Source organism: Bos taurus, chromosome 16, assembly GCF_002263795.3.
Source record: "Bos taurus isolate L1 Dominette 01449 registration number 42190680 breed Hereford chromosome 16, ARS-UCD2.0, whole genome shotgun sequence".
NCBI lineage: Eukaryota > Metazoa > Chordata > Mammalia > Artiodactyla > Bovidae > Bos > Bos taurus.
Window position 1 is genome coordinate 69,526,980 of NC_037343.1, and position 20,629 is coordinate 69,547,608.

The 20,629-nt window shown below is 40.9% G+C and overlaps 1 protein-coding gene across 2 annotated transcripts in view; it reads right to left on the reverse strand.

Annotated features, from left to right (window-relative positions):
* Window positions 1-3,618: 3,618 nt before the first annotated feature.
* PROX1 (prospero homeobox 1) overlaps window positions 3,619-20,629 on the reverse strand; it is a 56,368-nt gene continuing 39,357 nt past the window's right edge. Inside the window, exon 5 of one of the 2 annotated variants that reach the window (XM_005217360.5) lies at window positions 3,619-9,259. In XM_005217360.5, coding sequence (XP_005217417.1) covers window positions 9,074-9,259 — 186 coding nt within the window. In that variant the 3' untranslated portion in view covers window positions 3,619-9,073. The remainder of the gene's footprint in view (window positions 9,260-20,629) is intronic. The other variant, NM_001193232.1, reaches the window with a different exon arrangement.

The following is a 20,629-nucleotide window of genomic DNA, read 5'->3' on the forward strand; positions in this document are numbered from 1 at the left end:
TAGCAGTGTTGTGTTAGTTTCCTGTGTATTGCAAAGTGATTTGGTTATACATATTCATGTATCTATTCTATTTCAAATTCTTTTTCCATTTCAATACAGAATATTGAGCTACATTCACTGTGCTATACAGTAGATCCTTGTTGGTTATCTATTTTAAATATAGCAGTGTGTACATGTCAATCCCAAACTCCCGATCTATCCCTCACTCACCTTCCTCCAGCAACCACAAGTTCATGGAACTCTTCTTTTTTTTTTAATGAAAGTTTGACAGAACTTATTGCATTTAATACTCATGTTCATACTTAGAGACTTATCCTATCATATCTGATGAGATCTTTGTTGCTTGAAACAGAGAACACCTTTTAAAAAAGTGAACAGTTTATTGCACCCCAGTATAAAGATAAAAATTCTTTGGTTAAAAGAGATCTCGATTTGGTGGCCCCTGAGGTAGTACCACATTACCCTAGAGATCATGGGAATAAAAGTCACTGAGTTAGATTCTCTTTAAAATCTCTTTAGCACTAGTTAATTTCCTCTCTAACCAGAAAAATAAACCAATGTCCAGTGGAGAAGGGTCCTTCCTTCTGAATGATTTTGGAGACACTTGAAAGGACTCAGTGACCACAGGCAGGAAAGTGGTCAAAGGACTCAATGACCATAAGTCCTGGAAAGAGAAGCAGGATGCCCTGACAGATGATATTGCATTCAGGCAAGGTGTAGCCATGAGTGACATTGTTCAAAGATGTGGCCTTGTGTTTGGTGGGGAAGACCTCCAACCCTTAATCGCCGGGGTGTTCTCGGCCCCAAAATGAAAATGTAAAGTGTATTCCTGTGCACCATGTATCTTTTAATACCTACACCACTGGAAGAGAAACACACCAAGTTGGTGATTTCTTCATGTTACCTGTAGTAGATGCCTCCGTCCCCTTAACAGAGGAAGGGCTGGGGCCATGCGAGAACATCACATACTTGACAAGTGCTGAGACACTTACTGAAGGGCAAGTGATCATGAACAGAGGGAAAAAGATCCAGCCGCCCTTGACCAACTTCAGAATTTTGCTCTTGCCTTGCCCTGTAACTTAATTTCCCTTTCTTTTTTATAAAATAATCTTTTAAAGTTTATTTTTTGGCAGTGGTGGTCGCTGTTGCTGTGTCCAGGCTTTCTCCAGTTGTGGTGAGCAGGGGCTACTCTTCATTTTGGTGCACCGACTTCTCATTGCGGTCAGTTCCCTTGTTGCGGAGCACAGGCTCTAGGCATGTGGGCTTCAGTGGTTGTGGCTCCTGGGCTCTAGAGCACAAGCTCAGTAGTTGTGGACAACAGGCTTAGCTGCTCCGCAACGTGGGATCTTCACGGACCAGGGATCCAACCAGTGTCCCGTACGGTACAAGGTGGATACTTAACCATTGGGCCACAAGGGAAGCCCCCTAAATTCCCTTTCTTGAAGGACAGGGAAGCCTGGTGTGCCGCAGTCCATGGAGTTGCAAAGAGTCAGACATGACTGAGCAACTGACCAACAACAGCATGACTATTGTTGCCATGTTGTCATATTGTTGTCATGTTGTTGACAACAAGCAAAACATTTTAGCAAACTGTTTTTTTTGGTCTGTAGAAATCCTTTGGAGAAAGTCAACATGGTAGCTACATGGACTCTAAGAATCCTTTAGCCTTCTAGACACCAAAGAAAAAGGTTACCCTTTAGGCTTTTTTACCCTAGAGACTTGACCCTCCCTCCAAAGGGTTATTGCTTGTGGAGGGCAGTGAGTGTGTGGCACCATTTATTTTTTTTAGTAATCTTTCACAACTTTGTATGGATATCATACCAGCTGTTTTCCTTTATATATCCTTCTCTTGTATTTTATGCCTTCAGGAGCGTTCACAGATCTCAGATCTTAGCAACACACAGCAAATATTTGATGTTTTCCTATGACCTTGTATTCAGAGACATCTGTCTCTCACTTTAGCATGTGTGAATAAATTGTAAAAATGTGAGGATTTTTTGCTGTCAGTCTTTAAGAAAAACTTATCATTTATGATAATGAATGGAGATACCAATGAATAAAATCCACCTTTTATTTACTATTACTTGGTGAAACCTAAACCTCTAAGTATACCAAGGGTACTGGCAGGCATTGAGACAGACATATGGAAAAAGTTCTGTGAACAGGGTTCAGATCAAAGTTAAGAATAGTGGTATCAGTGCATATTATTCTGGGTCAGCGCCATCCGATGGCGTCACAAAAGCAATAAGTTGAACCTACAGTTTACATGAACCTCCTATCAGAAAACATTATCACCTACTGTAACTTCTTAGTGATTTAGTCACTACCTGGATTATCCAATCTGATTTAAAGAAGATTGGTGTTAAGTAAGGACCAGAGACGGAAGTCATTTCATTATATTACCGCAAATGCCTTCTCCCTTTCAAGAGCAGTTAGAAGGGAGCTGAGGGTGAGAGGTGGGGTGGGGGGAGCGGGGAGTGAAGGGAAGCGTGCCTTTCTTTCTCCAATCAGGGAATAAATATTTTGGGACCGAGCATGCTCTTTCGCACAATTTAATTAGGAAGGCTGGAATTTAAATTTGTGCCATTGATAGAAAAAAGAGCTGAAAATGGAAAATACCATTACCATTTAATAGCTTTTCAGTTGGCACTGATTCTAAGCACTTCTCATGACAAGAGAGTCAAAATATAAAGTTTTTGTCACTGAGGGGAAGAGCAAAAGGAGGCATCTCAGAGATGGATAAGACTCAGTGTACAGTAATACGGCGGGCAGAAAGGGAGGTGCCGCTGTGAGTGACATTTAATAGGGTCACTGTCAAGTGGCCAAATGAGTTCTGATGATTCCTCAGGTTTTTGATTTGAGGATAAAGGAGACATGATTTTAAACTAAAGCAAAAGAGAGAAAGAAAGCTTTCCAAAGCCATACAACCAATGTTCTTAGTATGAATCATGCTGCCATTCCTGTTCAAAGGAACATTTCAGAAAGGTTTTAAATTTACATTAGGATGTAGTTCTGAGTTCAGTCAGAGTAGAAACAATACAAGCTCTCACTTCCCATATTTCAGATAACATATTTGCCATTTTGTGATTTGGGGAACATCTTTCTTTGTTCTTCAAATCATGAGACATTAACAACTGAACTGCATTTATTAGCTCACAATATTGTTTGGATCCAAAACCTTCATTGTTTATAAATTCTGAGGGTTAAATTTAAATCTGTGAGAAGAGGTTTCAGACAGAAATCTAGCCATTTACTACAAATGTCTGAAGTAAAAAAAGACCATTTCTATGAGTTGTGTGTAACGATCCTAGGTTTGTATGCTTAAGAATTGTAATAAAAGGAAAACTCCAGGGAATTCCCTGGCAGTTTAGTAGTTAGGACTTCTCACTTTGGGTACCGAGGGCACAGGTTCAATCCCTGGTCAGGGAACTAATATCTTGCAAGTACATGACCAAAAATAACAAACAAAAAAATAAATTGCCAAACTGGCAGGAGGAGGAAAACTCCAGAATTGATATTACAGTTACAACTAGCCTGCTGTCCTACAATTGGACACAGGTCCAAAAACTAAATGTCACATGTTATGTGTTTAAATGTTTAAAAGAAATCAAATGGCACTGAGCTTGTAATGTATATTTTATTTTGCACAAGCTTGCATATATACTGCACATACATTCAGTTTAAGAGAAGATGGAAGGCACACAAGGCAATTGGACTACTGTATCCTTTAAGTGGTACAAAGCAAAAGGTAAAAGTTTGCAGAGTATACAAAAGCTTAAACACACAAAGTAAAACCCCCTTCCCACCCTCCCCCCAACAAATTGTTTTTCCTGTTTTAAAATTTAGTAGCTGCCAAACTAATTTTTTTTTTTACTTTTACTTTAAAATCAATTGTCTACTGCACCTTTTTATTTACTTTTTAATATGGACAGGGAGTCTCATTGTTTTTTTTATCATATCAATTAATATTACAGTACATCCTTGGTAATACAAAATTGTACACCTTCATCAAATAAATTAGGATAAATTAAACCAATAAATTATGCAAAGTCTTCAGAACAATAGACAACAACAAAAATCCACAATTGAAATTGCCTCTAGCTAAAAAAAAAAATCAAAAATTGACTTTATCAGTTCAGTTATTGTACTATATTCAAATCAAAGGGTCTTTATTACAAAAAAAAAGAGCTTAATAATGCTATTTACAACATATTGCTAAATAATATAAAGGCAGTGTTTTGTCACGGTTTATACTATATACATATGAGAAATGGCTGGGACAATATTGGGGGAAGCCAGGACCTTTGATTCTTCTGGGTATTGCTGAGACCAACCCCAAATACATTTGCTTTTCGAATTTTAATTTTGAAGTGGTAATATACAATTTTAAAATGCTTTTCCCCCCTATGGAGAGGATTCAAATATTTTAAAAAACAAAGAATGGATCCATTTTCACAAAAAAGGGCCACTCTGTTTGCCCTTTCTGCTCATGCTCATGTTTGTGCATTTTCGGGGGTGTCAGTTTTGAGAGAGGGCTCAGTTGAAAAGACTCAAAGTCCAGTTGCTCCCAGATTCTGTTATGTTTCTAGAAGGATACTTATAAGAAGATGCAAAGGTTAAATACCAGTTTTGATCCCAGCTCTGAAAATGAGCACTTTAGCTTTAGTCTTATAGGTGGTTTACAACCAACAGATCTACAGAAAACAAAACTGCATTTCCTTCAACATCACATGTAAGTGCAATACAGTAACTGCTTACTCATAGAAACCAGTTACGTTCTTTTAAGGGGAGCTTTTTGAAAACAATGCTTCTTGTAATTTGCAAACACGGAGTCTGTACCAGAACGAAACATTTGTACTATTCACACCAATAAAGAGTCTATAATATACATGGCAAAGAGATTCTGCTCTGTCCTCACACGCACACGGCTTCTCTCGGGGGATTCTGTAAACCACTTTTTCTTTGATGAATTTATGATTGCTTCTGGGGAACATCCTGATTTGAAAGCCCCCAACTCTTTAGCTTTACGACTTAATATTAACCTGTATGTGTATGCATGTATGTGTGTGTGGGGGGGGAGGGGGGATTACATACTAAGTGTCTTCATGTACACAGAAAAAAAATTTCGTAAATTTACAGAAACTGCATTACCCTTGCCCTTGACATCTGATGAAAGAGACTCTTATCTTTTAAAAGTAGAGAGCAGGATTTTCAAGAATGCTTTCAACTGTCTATACAGTCACCGAAGTGTTCCTAATAAATTCAACAGATGTTGTGAGAATGTAGTTATTTATTAAAATCTCATGTCTTACGTAACAATAGCCATGAGGTTAAATATTTACATTGCTTTATAAAAGTTCCCCTCTTGCTTTAGTGTTTTTGTTTTGCTTTTTTTTTTTTTGTCGTTTTTAACATTTTTAAAAATGATATTCACCCACATCCCTAGCACAGCAACAAAGAGTCGGCAAACATAAAACACTTTAATGGAATAATACTTGGAGGCACAAAGCAAACTTTGGGAATATGTGGGTGAACATTTCCTTAAATAATGACTACATTCTACCATCTTCCACGTTGTTTTACCAGTTAAAGTGAAATGTCCTCATTAAACAGCCAGAGATACAGTAAGAATTAAATGTTTTGTTGTTGCAAATAGAACATTCTTTTGACAAAACATAACAAGCCTAAAATAGGTCCTTAAATCTAGGTAGGAAAAGGTAAGCTTTCCACTTCACACGCATATATATATGTCTATTTTTACATGTGTGTATATGTGTGTATGTGTTTATGTTCACACATCTGCACACACATATATAGCACATGGTATGAAATATTGCTTCTATACTACTTTTCGTTAGGCTAAGAAAACACAAGATTTGCACCACAGTTACAAAAAATTGGCTTCTACAAGAATTTTCAAAACTCGAATGCTGCTCAAACAATTGAGGAAAAAATAATTTGCGGTATCAAACTGTTCTAAAAATTCTCTTCTCAAAAACGTATTCTCCCGCTTTGTTTTTAAAAAGACACAAAATATGCATAGCTATCAACGTTATGTCAAACAGCCAGAAAAAAAATCTAGTGTTTATTGCAGCTGTAGTAATTGGAAATAAAGTCAAAAAGATGAAATCGAAAGCCACAGAAGGCACAAGAACAATTGTACTTGTGGGAAAAAAGTGGGATTTTGAAGGATTTTTAAAAATCCCCCCGCTGGTGCATTTAGGTCTAGGCACAGACTATAACCTCAAGTGTAGATGCAAAAATAATTTGGGGTTAGCAGAAAATAAGTGGAAATGTGGTATTTCAACATGGACTTTAGACTTTGTTTCCCTTTGTAAACTGTCCCTAGTCCTTCACCCTCCCACCAGAGAAAGCGAACTTTCTCCCAAGTCGCCAATTTTTACATGGTGAGAGTTGAACGAAGATTGGAAAGATGGTGATTTTAAAAAACCTGTTAAATAGGCGTTTTGAGAGACAGGCTTTTGTCATTTTCCAATGCACTGGGAGGCACAAGATTTTATGGTGGTGAAAGAAAAGGAATCACCTAAAAGCAAAATGATCAAGTTCTATTTCCAGGACAATGAGGTGAGTTTCTACTCACGCTGCAATTTCTACTCTGAAACAATTTCTATGCCTCAGTGAACATTGAGAGGATATTACTGTGGATAAGCACATCAACATTTGGTTGTGAATACACACTTTTGCTTAATTTGTCTATTTAAATTAGAAAGGCAGGGGAGAATAATACTAAAAATCTAAATATGTCTGGAATCAATACTAAATTTGCCCCAGATCAGGAAGATACTAGCAATCTGTCTTGATAGGTGAATATATTACGGTTTTGCCTTTTGCCTTGCAAATGGCAACACAATGGTGATGTGAATTCCATGGAACAGCAAAAAGAGCCAGTTGTATACTGATGTGAACAACGAATGTCATACTCTTGGGCGTGAAGCAAGGCGAAAGAGTGTGACCACAAGTTGAGATTGCTTCTCTACTTTGTGCTGATTGGATTTTTTTTTTTTTTTTTGGGTTTGCATTATATTCCAATGTGATGATTATCTGAACATTTTTTTTTCCCCCTAAACAAGCCAGAACAAGAACACATTGGCTCAGATGGGCCTGTGTGCGCTGTGTAGGAGCCTGCGAGCTGGGGGATGGGTTCGGTTGTGCAGGGAGGCTGGGGCGTCCCAGGCCTAGGCTGCTGCACTCCATCCACACCGTGAGAGGCTGTGTCTCCTGAATGACGCAGGCATCACAGGACCACGCCGTTTAATTTAAAGTCAGCAGGTTTTAAAGCTTTGTGCTGACAATAATTGCCTTCATACATTCCTGTCCATCAGCAGAATTTATAAATGATGTTAAATTACAGCGATTGGGTCAGCTAGTCTCATGGGTCAACCGACAGTCTCCAAAGTCAAATGTCATTTTTATAAAAATCAAGGATAAATGGTATTTATGTTGTACATAATCTACATACCAGGATTTTCTTTTTTTTTTTCTTTTTACTGTGTCATTTTAGAAGATGTAGATCAAATTACTGAAGGGAGGGAGGGTTCTGGAAAACACTATTAGAATAAAAAAGGAATTCTTACTGCCTCTGCACACAAAACCCATCCAAGAAACAAGTGTGAATGCCATACGGCTTTTTAAAAGCAAGTATGGAAACGTTATACACCTTTGAAAAACTGGAAAAAGAAAAGAGAAAGAAAAAAAGAGGAGAACCATTGAAGAAAGCATGAAATAGCAGCTAGCTTTCTCTTGTGTGCTGAAATTGTGTCTTTTGGGTTAACTCCCAAACTCTCCTATTCTATACACTCTTCTCATGTTTTGGTCAATTACTAGCTTCTGAGTTAGAAGAGACTTTATCAATTGCTTTAAAACACTGTACCTAAAATGAAAACACTTTAAATTAGACTGTCACCACTTTGAATATCCATCAGGGTAGGTAGTGTGGAAATGTATAGGAAAATAGGTCATTCTCAAATGTACTCCTCTCAGGAGGGGAAGATCCAGTCAGCTAGCAGCTGTCAACAAACTTCTAGTATAGGCAGGAATTTTATGGTCAAGTTAGGATGTCCTTTATTCCTTACCATAGAAAAGAATTCAGAAAATAGTGTTTTTTGAAAAAAAAAAATTGTTAAATATTAAACAGACATGATAATTCTTCTAAAGCATATAAACAAAGTTTTGCAAAGAATAAATTGGAAACGTATGTGCCTTTTTATATCTTAAGCAAGATACACAGAAAATAATAACACATTATAGGGGTTTTCCTGTATGAAGAACGATAGGTACTCACTTACTACCAAGAAGAACCTATTGCAAAATTCCGAGAGGTGACTAGAAACCACATGAATCTCCAGTCTCACCTTGACTAGTCAGTTTTGTATAAAATTGCTCTGCCTCCAAAAGAAACTAGTTTGGGGTGTTTGCCATTTCTCTGAGGAAAGACTTGACAGTTAGTGATTATGTTTTCTTTTTAAAATGTGGCCTTTTGGGGTACTTTTGAAAAGTGAGCTGTTGATCTGCCACCGGCATTATTTTCAAACGTGTGATAAAAAGCTACTTACTGAGTTCAAACCAAGCAAAATATTTAAGTTTATCAAGTGGTTTCATCCAGTTTTCTGACCTTCTCAGCAGTAAACACAAGAGACACATCACTGACTGCGGAGTCGGGCTGTGTCACGGGTCTCCCTCCGCCAACCGCCATTTGCAACAAACCATGAATCCAGCAGACGCATTTTAAACAAATGCCCGTCCTTGCTAATATAGACTTTACACACGTCAACATTCTTTTTTTCCCTGATAATTAAGCCTATTTTAAGTCTCCAAATGTTAAGGGCCTTGGGCAAAAGTAAACTAAAGGCGGCAGGAAAAGAACCATCCCCGTTGCAATTGAAAACAGAAGAAGATGAGAGAAAGATGATGGAGGAGGAATTACCAGCTGATTTCATAACATATCCATGCCTCCCATACACACATACATGAAATCAAAATCTAGACACGGATAACGTGGACATCCAAAGGGGACTGCTACTATTCATACATTCGAAAAGAGTTGTTGAAATTTCTACTCATGAAGCAGCTCTTGTAGGCAGTTTGGGGATTTGAAAATCTCAGGGACTTCACTATCCAGCTTGCAGATGACCTTGTATATGGCCTTCTTCCAGGAAGGATCAACATCTTTGCCTGCGATAATGGCATTGAAAAACTCCCGTAATGTGATCTGCGCAACTTCCAGGAATCTCTCTGGAACCTGCTGATACAAGGAGACAATGGCATTAATAAAGTTTTCAGTTTCAAGTCTCCCGTTCTTCAAAGGAAATTGAGCTAAGGTCTTTCTTTCAGATAGGGGCTTACAGGGCACCTGCATTTTCTAAAAATGGCCGACCCCTGTTCTCTTATGTAAAGTTGTTATATATAGTAGCATTGTAATGTGGGGTTGACAGCTTTGTAGAGTTTTAGAAAAAGACTTATGCAAAGGATACATGCAGACCTATTGAAAAACTTGGATTCCATTGTGAATATTTGAGTAGAAAAATGCAGACATACCGTTGGGACTCCTCGCTTCATTAAAGAGGTATATTCCAGAATCAGTTCTCTACCTTATCTTTCAGAATTTGAATCATATTTCCATTAGGAAAACAAAATGTCTTCTCAAAAGTAGACTAATAATTGGCCTTTGATATAAACTAAACCCACGCTACAAATGAAGAAAATTAAAACTTTAGTGATCTGCTTGTATTAGAGGACTGTTGACTCTGTTGCTAAATTGTATACCAAAATATTCCGCGCTATAAGGCATACCTCCTTTCACTGCACTTTGTTTTGCTTTGTTATAGTTCACAGATGGTGCGTCTTTTATGAATTGCAGGTTTGTGGCAACCCTGTGTGAAGCAAGCCTACTGGCACCATTTTTCCAATGATAACTGCTCACGTCATGTGTCTGTGTCACACTTTGGTAATTCTCGAAATATTTCAAACTTTTTGCTCTCGTTATCTGTGATCAGTGATTTTTGATGTTACTACTGCAAAAAGACTACAACTCAAGGCTCAGATGATGGCTAGCATTGTTAGCAATTAAGTATATTTAATTAAGGTATGTACTTTTTTTAGACATAATGCTGTTGCACACTTAATAGAGTACAATATGGTATAAATATAACTTTTAAATACACTGGAAAATTAAAGAAAACATCATGTGACTCTTTGTATTGCAACATTTGGTAGTCTGGAATGGAACCTGCAATATCTCTGAGGTATGCCTCTACACTATGTACCAAAAAAGAGTAAGATAATGATATTAATACTGAGTCCCAAAATACAAAAGTGTTAGTTGCTCACTCGTGTCTGACTCTGTGACTCCATAGACTGTAGCCTACCAGGTTCCTCTGTCCATGGAATTCTCCAGACAAGAATACTGGAGTAGGTTGCCATTCCCTTCTGCAGGGGATCTTCCTGACCCAGGGATCGAACCTAGGTCTCCTGCACTGCAGGCAGATTCTACCATGTGAGCCATCAGGGAAGCCCCAAATACAAAATGTGTACCACATACTAAAATCCTACATCAGAAAATATTTTACCTTGAGATGAGAATTTCTCCATTAGAGAGTTATTTATGCAGTTGACAGTAATAATACTCCACATTTTTGGACTGCTTATTATGTGTCAGGTACTGTGTTATATACTGAATGTGAACTGTATCATTCACTTCCCCCAACATCTCTGTGGTTATTAACCCCATTTTACAGTGAGAAAATGGAGGCTCAGAGAGAATAAGGGAATTGTTCAAAGTCACTGTAGTTCAAGATGAACATTCTCCAAATATACTTTTCAGAAAATCTATTCGTTAATTCTTTTCTACCACAGCAATGAATATGTGTGTGTGTGTGTTCTGTGCATGTGCTTATGAATTGTTTATTAGTAGTTGTTTAATAGTCTGACCTCTTGTCTAGGGAAAGGAATAGCTACTCATGTACTTATTTAGCAATCTCTGTAAGTTACATGGTAAAGCAGGACCTATCACTCCCACAATGAAACAAAGGATTCACAGAATCATTCCAGATACTCATAATTTTCCAAGTACACACTGACACTTTATAGTTTTCCTTTAGTGGGGGAACTTACACATGAATAATGTTTTACTTTTATAGTAAGTGCAGACATTTGAGGAAGTAAAAGCCCTGCAGCTGCATGTGTAGACGGATCTGTCTACACATAGACAAGAGGTGAAAGATTTTTATCTTGGCTCAGACCTGCTGCTCACCAAAGTAATAGAGAGGGGTTGTCATTTTGAACATATTTGATCCCATTCTCCCCACCTTTTCTCGCTTTGTGCAGTGGACCTTTTTATAATGATAGTAACTGTTAAAGAAAATGAAAATGATACCAGACAAACCTGTCTGAGACATTTGGAGTTGGACAAAGAAGTTCAGTGCTTCCTATGGCAAGTCACTTATCCTTTGAAAGAAACCTAATGATGCTCCAGAAGAAAAAGAGCCCCAATCTGGGGCTGACTGGACTCTAGAAAAAGTGAAAATGTTGAGAAGCTTCTCCATATATATATATATATATATAGAGAGAGAGAGGCGCTAGTTTCTCAGGACACAGTTCCAACCACTGCCTGGGGAATAATGGAAATACCACCTTGCTCCCCAGGGCTTTTCTAATGGCTCAAGCGGTAAAGAATCTGCCTCCAATGCAAGAGAAGCTGGTTCGATCTCTGGGTCGGGAAGATCCCCTGGAAGAGGAATGGCAACCTAATGTAGTGTTGGCAACTCACTCCAGTACTCGGGCCTGGAGAATCCCATGGACAGAGGAGCCTGGCAGGCTACCGTTCATGGGGTCACAAAGAGTCAGATACCACTGAGCATGCACGTAGCACCTTGCCCTCCATAAATGTGCAAACCCATATACTCCAAAGGCCATTCCCTGATGAGAAATCAACTGAACTCTGATGACCTTCTCCCCAGTCTCCTGCACATACACGTGTATTTGTGGGATGAGGAGGGTATGGAGTGGCAATCAGCCCTCCCACTCACCTTCCACCAAATAAAAAGTCATTAAGCAGCCTTTCTGAGTAGGTTCCTGTCTTCCCCAAAGATGATCCTTCAGATTGTGTCAAATGGGCGTTACTGAGAGAGGGATTATGGCTGGAGACCAGTTACACAGTGCAACTACCCACTCTAACTACGGGGTTTGGGAGCTGTTAGACAAATGCTACAGAAACATAATCAGAGGCATTTATTAAAAGAAACATTTCAAAAAGTGTGGTTTCCCTGGCCGTCAGCAACAGACCCACGATGAGGATCTATGGTCCTTGAACACTCGAGGATGCAGCCTACCCTGGCGGAGAGCTCTGGGGACAGAGGTATGGCAGGGGCGCCAGATGAAGCCTACCCACTCCCAGGACCCCCAGGAGATCTGGAAACCAGGGCCAAAGGAACAGGGATGACGTTTAAGACAGTAAGAGGAGGGGGATGCATCTGGAAAAGCATCAGCCTTGGAGGAGGGAAGAAGTGCAGTTCTGGGGGTTTGCCTGAGAACAGATCAAAGAAATTTCTTTGGGGGATGTGCACAGCCTCCACTCTGTTATTTTCTTTTTTTTTTTAATGTTTAAAAATGTATTATTTTTATTTCTTGGCCACGCCACACGGCATGTGGGATGTCAGTTCCCTGAGCAGGGATCGAACCCACCCCCTTGCATTGGAAGGTAGATTCTTAACCACTGGACCACCGGGGAAGCCCCAGTTATTTCTTATCATCGGCCATGCTGGTTACTGATTTTTACTGGGTTTTATCCTTTTTTAAGGACTTCCCAGGTGGTGCTAGTGGTAAAGAACCCACCTGTGCCAAGGCAGGAGAAGTAAGAGAGTAAGAGATGCTGGTTTGATCCCTGGGTCAGGAAGATCCCCTGGAGGAGGGCATGGCAACCACTCCAGTATTCTTGCCTGGAGAATCCCATGGACAGAGAAGCCTGGTGGGCTACAGTCCATAGGGTGGCAAAGAGTCCGACGTGACTGAAGCAACTTGGCACACACGCACGCATCCTGTTTCAAACATTCATTTCTTTTGGCAATACTCTTGAGCTGTCCTTTAACAATTTGTGCATTTGTGTCTTGAGGTCATTTAGCTTTTCACCTACTTATATCCAGTTGTAGTGAATTTATCATTAGATGTCTTTTGAGCACTCTCCTGGCTTCTATTCTGTGTTTTCCTTACAATGCTACACAGGGTTTTGTTGCATCGTCTTTGATAAACAGCTCAAACCGAGACCCTGCCTTCTGCTTTGCCCCACATCGCTCTAGAATCACACCTTACCTTCCACCTAAATACTTAAAAAAAGGAATTTTAAAATAATGATAAAAAATAGAATTTAAAGACTTGAAATAGATCTCAGAGCTCATTTTATAGATGAAGAAAGTATGAGATTCTATGGGATGAAGAAACTATGAGATGAAGAGACTCATGTGAAATAACTGATCCAGGTGTATTGCCATTAAACCCTGCTGGCTCCTTTTAAATGCATTTTCAGTAATTCCTACTTATATGAGGCATCAAAACCTTGACAAGCTGTGGATTTGTGGTTTAGAAAAACCACAGAAGAGCTAGTAACTTCAAAATAAGTGGGAATGACACAAAAGATTCCCAAGAGGAGACTCAGGTTATTGGTTTATGTTTGGGAAGGGATGAATTCTTTGAGAACAAATGAAATGGTTTGCTAATTTTGTGCTTAATTTGAGGCAATACTCATGCAATGGATTGGGCTAGATAAAAGAAAGTTATAATGAGATCCTCTACTGCTAGAGCAATTAATCTATTTTTTTGGTGGCTCCACAGAGGTAAATTGATGGGTAGCAACTGATCTGAGAGAGTGCCAAGGAATTCCATCCACAGGTAGAAATATTGCCCATGAAAGAGAGACCCTTACCTCTCTGCCAGAAAAGTCTCCCCAACTCCATTTAACAGAGTAAGGGGGTGGGGGGGAGTCCTTTCTGATGTTCTGAGGGAGCGTCTTAAGAATTCAGGGTTATGAGACTGGTCTTGTCCGTGTTTTTTCAGTACCTCTTCACACCTAATGGATTTCCAATCACTAATAAACATCTGCAGAAAATCCCTTAGTGACAAGTAATCCCTTATCTAGGTTTCTTTTAATAGAACCCAACAATCTGCAGAATGAACCCTAGAGTATCTCTTCAGCATCAGGTGGCAACAGTCAATCAAGTCCCTGGAATGCAAGACAATGCCGGCCGCTGGGAGGGGGAGGGAAGGCCATGCCTTTGGACATGCCACAGGGGAAAAACAAAAGGCTTCCAAAGTCTCTGGCCGGGACGCTGAGGCTATTGTGGGAGCTGCGGTGCTGAGTGTTCTTCAGGAGAGGCGAGTGGAAACTTTGCTTTGATAAAAGGCATCCCAATATAGGAACCTCACCCCAAATGGTCTTGCCTCTCCTTGCCTTGATATCTGGAGGAGAATACAATTGTGAGGAGGTACTTGACCAACTCATACATTTCAAAGGGGCTGACTCTCAGCATCCACCTATTTCATCACTACTGTTTGTTCGTGAGTCTCCTCAGAGCAAACGAGGGCCTTGTGGGCTTAGGTGAAATGGGAGAAATGGGAGGATATTTTCAAGTCTGCTCAGGGGTGCCTGGGTTGTCACACACTCACACACACACACACACACACACACACACACACACACGGTGCATTGGGTGGGTGCTTATTTTGCTGTTCTTTTTTTTTTTTTTATCAGAATGAGTGGCAAAGACACATTTCCCCCCCGTCTTCCTCCTCTTCCCAGTTGCTTTACCTTCAAGGATGATTTGTTTTATTAAACTGGCTGTCCCTAGCCTCTGCAGCACATAATAAAAGCCTGACATAGCAGGCTGCCTGCCTTCTGCGTCCTGCAGACACTCATCGTAAGTGTCAGGACATACCAAGGTTAGCGGTCACTGCAAGTGTGCTCGCTGGCCCAAGCCTTGCCAAACGCTCTTGGCAGCTGAATGAATGTCAGAGAGAATAGAAGGGGAATTACAAAGGTTAAAAAGAAGACAGCCTCTCCTATTTTCTGGAGACAGGGTAGCTGATTTTTCACACCTCCGAAACGGCCAGAGGCTCATCCATCGGCCTCTTTCTGGAGATCTAAACCTTGCCCCTTGCACAGCTCCCTGTGGCTCTCTTACAATCCTCCATCCCCTTTAAAACCTGGTCCACTGGCTTCATTTCATCAGTGGAATGATGTTTGCCGAAATGGACAAAAAATAAACCAGGCACAGACCTCGCTCCCTAGCTCCTCTCTCCAGTAACCAAAGGCTCACATGGCTTCTCCAGCTTATTAATCAAGAGATGACAATCTTATCAAGATGGATCATCTTTTCAGTTCATCCTTGAAACTTTTTTTTCAAACTTCAGTGAAGAAATGGTAAAGGAAATCTACGTACGGGCAGAAGTGGCTAACTGCTGAGAAAGTAAAACCTTGGTTTACTATTTTGGTGAATTAGTTCTGTGTCTGGGTTTACTTTCTTCTTGCTCCTCCATTTAAAAAATACTATAAAAGGGCAATAAAGTGCTGACTGTAAGAAGACAATGTCAAGGAGAAAAGGGTACTGGTATTTTGGATACTCTTCACTGCTCGCCTTGGAGAGAGAGTTATTCTTGTCACAAACCCTTTTGTCTGCGTCTGCTGACGGCTCGCCTGTAGCCAGCAGCATACTTTAACTGTTTTGTCACCTCCTAACATCACATGCATCAGCTGTTGGGCTTTTGTTACGGGTATTGTAGAACTAATCCGCTGTGGCTGGTCTACTGTGCAGTAAATAAAACAGAAACGGGCTTCTCAGACAATTCTGCATGAATATTTCAGATGGCTTTTACAACTCCGATTCACAAAATCAAATAAATAAATAACTCCCACGGTTTCCCCCTCAGCCTCTCCCCACACACACAAACAAAACCCCTCAAACTAGACCCAGGTGCCTCCAAGTCAACTGCATTGAGGGCCCTGACTTGAGCCTTCAAGCAATTGTTTGAGTGAAGTTGAAAGAGTAGAGCTCTCTCAACTTCAACACCAGGGTGTTCATATTTATTATTAGACTTAAACACATCTGATTCCGAAAACTGGCTAAGTGGCTTTGAAAATCTCAAGAGCTCCTTCTCTCCTTGGGATTTCTTTAAAAAAGAAATGTCATGCCATCAGAAATATATAGTTAGAGTTGCCCTATCAAACTGCTTGTATTGTTTCCATCTGCATTTTCCTCCCTTCCACTCATGTGAAAAGGGTCAAGGGAAGATGCTCGTGCCTCTAATTCATCCTAAGAGCCTTTCCAAAATGTTTAACCTCTATAGGAACACAAAGGAGAAGCAAACTTTGGGCTTGAGTTTTTTGAAACTGAATTGATATTGCGAGTTCTCTTATGGGATAAATAATGTACTAATCATACACAGCGAGGCATTTTTCTGAACGACTCGTGTCTTTGGAGAAGTTAAAAAGGGCATTTGTATGGGGCTGTATGTGCATGCTCATGTGGGCACGCACGCGTACACACACACACACACACCCCCCTAGATCCTAGGAAAGGAGACAAAGTTGAGGTACTTTCCCGAGCATTCATTCACCCTGGTGTGCACGTGATGCCTCTAAACAAACTCTCTCATCCCTGCTATTTGTTAAGTAAATATTGATCAAGGAGAGACATAGTTCCTGACAGCAGTGGCACAAGCTGGGGACTTAGACTGTAGACAGAGTGGACTCAAATGGATAAACTCTGATGCTTTACTAACTCCTTATTGAGATTATCCAATGAAAAGGCAAGAATAGATACGTTATTGCTGCTCCTCTCCTCCGTCTCACTCTCACTTAATTTTCCTGCCTGAGGCAGAAGAGGGGAATCTCAGAGCTATGAAAGATGGTGACAAGATATTGTGACTAGGGGTCTCCCTTCACAGTCACACACACGCTTATTTTGTGTGTACTAGCCAGGAACTAGCTGGCTCTTCAGAAGGGCAGAAAGGATGCTTTCCAGAGGGAACCATGGGACTGTGTCCTAAAGCCCTCTCATCAGGGGGGATGGATCCAGTGGGAAAACAAGCATGAATGTGCTTTGGAAAGTGTAAAGCAGTTTCCAAAAGTAAGGCGGTGGTTTGAACCTTAAGGACAAGCCCACTTTCTGGGAGACAGTTCACTGCGATTAATACACGTGTGCAAACCAGTGTTCTGAGAGATGCTCTGAGGAGGTTCACGTGGGAGATTTTATCAACTGAGTCAACACGCTGAGAAAAGTTGCTGTGTGTCTCCTAAGTTTTATTTCCATCACGTCATGATTCTGATGCGAATCTTGTCAGGGGCTGAATAGCCAAATACACTTCCCTGGGAAAGCTGGTTTTAAAGTCACATCTAGAGGCTAGGTTTTGTATCTTAGGGACAGAGCACCCCAATCAAAGAGCAGGGTGTTTTGAAGAGTTCCTGGAGAGAGTGACACAGTAGCACATACACTACAATATGTAGAACAGATAGCCAATGGGGATTTGCTGTATGACTCAGGGAGCTCACACTGGTGCTCTGTCACAACCTAGAGGGGTGGGACGGGGTGAGAGGTGGGAGGGAGGTTCAAGAGAGAGGCGACACGGGTATACCGATGGCCCACTCATATTCATGTACAGCAGAGGCCAACACAATATTGTGAAGCAATTATCCTTTAATTAAAAGTAAATAAATTTACTAAAAAAAAGAGCTTCCACCAAATGGTGACTGGGCCGTTTTCACAGGCTGCCCGCACCTCTGTTGGGAAGGACGGATTTTTCAGGGAGCAGTGGCTACAGAACTGCTTGCCCACACGACACCGAATGAGGCCGAGGAAGACTCTAGCCACAGCTGAGCTTTGGACGAAAGTCTGACTCTGATGCTCCAGGTAGATTCAGCCTTCAGGGGCCTTACAGGATCAGGTTAGTGTGATACCCACGAAGTGGCTCAGCCAGTAAAGAATCTGCCTGCGATGCAGGACAGCTGGGTTCAATCCTTGAATAGGGAAGATCCCCTGGAGAAGGGAATGGAAACCCACTCCAGTATTCTTGCCCAGAGAATCCCATGGACAGAGGAGTCTGGAGGGTTACAGTCCATAGGGTCTCAAAGAGTCAGACACGACTGAGCGACTGACACTTTCACTTTCTTTCACAGGATTAGGTTAGTGTGATGCCCACGAAATTTTAGGCATATGAGTGGGCTCACCTCCCTCCTACTCACGTGTTTTGCTACTTGAATATGTGAAGACTAAATGCTTATAGGAAGTGGCTAGAATTCAAGGCTGTCCTTAAAACAAAACAACCAAAAAAAACCTCCCCCCACCATGTTTCCTTGGTCTAAGCAAAAGAACACATGGCAGTAACAGTCTGTATCATTTTTTTTATAAACCTTCAAAAGAACAATGTTCTCTTGAGCAAAATTCAGTAGCATTCTGTAAACATTAATTTAAGGAAATCAATAGACTCAGTGAGCTAAAGCCATATTGCAAGATAAACTGGCCAGAGTGCCACTTTGTCAAATAGATTTTCGTTTTCTCGGCCTGATAAAGACAGTTTCAAAACGGGGCAAACGTGTTGCAACCAAGGTTTGAAAAGTATGTGGCCTTCAAACAGTCTGCTCGTTTCTTTCTCCTACAAAGCTGGATAAACAGACTTTAAAAATGATAAGATGGTTCAGAATTGATCTGGCTCTCAAATTTTACATGGGGTAGATTTTTTTGGTTGTCTCACAGGAAAAGAGAAAAACAAAATATCACACGTGCGGTCAGAATAGAAAATACAAGTAGTTGGGAGAGAAGGGGTTAAACTGTCTCAAGAAAAAGAGCTCTGGGGGCAGTGTCCATTGATTCTTGTCTTTAAAAAAAAAAAAAAAACATAAAGGAAGAAAGAAATCTTTATTGATGCTGACCTGATAGGCAAACAGACCTTCTTGCCAAAATCTCAAAGCCAAAATCTCTAGTGGGTATGGAATCAGAGGTTTGAGCTGTTGGAAGCTATTTCTTCTGCGAGTACCAACCAATGTCAAGTTAATGTACCAGGGAGAAGCTGGGGGGCAACCCCTGAGAGAGGGCTGGGGAAGGACCCTGAGACAGCAAGATCCATGCCGCAGCCTCAAGCGTCCTCCCGGCCAGCCTGCAGGAGGTGCAGGGAAAATCAGGAAAAGGGGTGAAAAGGAAAGCCTGTCTCTCGTCTGCCGCTGTGGCAGGGACCTGCACTGAGCTTGTGGGAATACACTTCCAAGTGAACCTGCCGGCCAACCCGTGATGCCCGACCAGTCCTTATAAATGCTGACAGAGTGGTGTCCGGATAGAATATGGTTGACATGGTCCATTGGCGGGAATGTAATAAAAAGGACGTAATAGTCCCATGGAAGCTGCAAGGTGGGAGGTTGAGGATTTACCTTGACTGGCCAGTGGAATGCCACAGGAAAGGATGTCAAGCAGGGGACTCTGGTCTTTGGTGTGGGCGGCGTGGGCCTGGCCATCACCCCTCACATGGACTTTCCTCAGCAGCCCAAAGGAAGTGCTGAGGCTGCCCTGAGGGGTCTCTTTGTTTCCTCGTCTGAATTTGAATCATTTACCTTTGAAGGGGCTTCCCTGGTGGCTCAGATGGTAAAGAATCTGCCTGCAGTGCAGGAGACCCGGGGTTCAATCCCTGGGTTGGGAAGATCCCCTGGAGAAGGAAATGGCAACCCACTCCAGTATTCTTGCTTGCCTGGAAAGAGTGGATATTTGGAAAATAGAACTGTATTTGGAATATTCAGAGAAGCAAATTCCTACACCTTTCAGATGCTGATAATTGATAAAATGTGCTGGAATCGAGCATTTTGAGTAATTGTGACTTTCACAGTAATAAAAAAGACTGTCTTCACTTCCATGCTACCTGTTAATAATTTGTGTATATACTTTAAGCTATGTAAACATTCCACTGGCTACTTTGCCTATCAAGATAAATAAAACCATCTCTCCCACAGCCCCAGAAAAGGAAGTTCTAGCTTGCTAGGAACAGAAGGACAAATGCTTTTGTAATAAACTCTATGAGGCTGTCAAAACTATTTTGTAGGCCTGAAATCTGGTTCACCAAATGTGCCTAAAGTGGCCAGTGTATTTGCTCATGCTTGGAGGTCTTGGCGTTGTATGTATTAAGAAATATAATAATTGTCATGTTACTTGCTGTAATGAGTTTAATTTTTCATCTCTCCCAAACTCTACACGTCTCAAAGAGTGACTCCAAGTTTAAATAAGCATTAATCAAAACAAAAACAAAATCAGAGGAAAAAAATCATCAAAAACTAAAGTCTAGTATTTTCTCCCATCCCTCCATCCCCAAGAAACTATGAAAATACTCTCCCATCTTAAAAAACAAGGGCAAGCTCTCTGCTGGAATTACTCATCTGGTAGGTTGTTCGGTAAGATTTGGACCGAGACTTTGCATCAAAGAATCATAGTTCTGGAACTTCAGAAGGAGAAAGGATCTGAGAGTTCATGTTCTACCAAAGACAGAAAAAGCCTCAGGCAGGGGTCGGCAAACTCCTTCTGCAAAGGGTCGGACAGTAAACGCACAGGCTTTGTGGGCTGGGTTTGGTCTCTGTCGCATATTGTCCTTC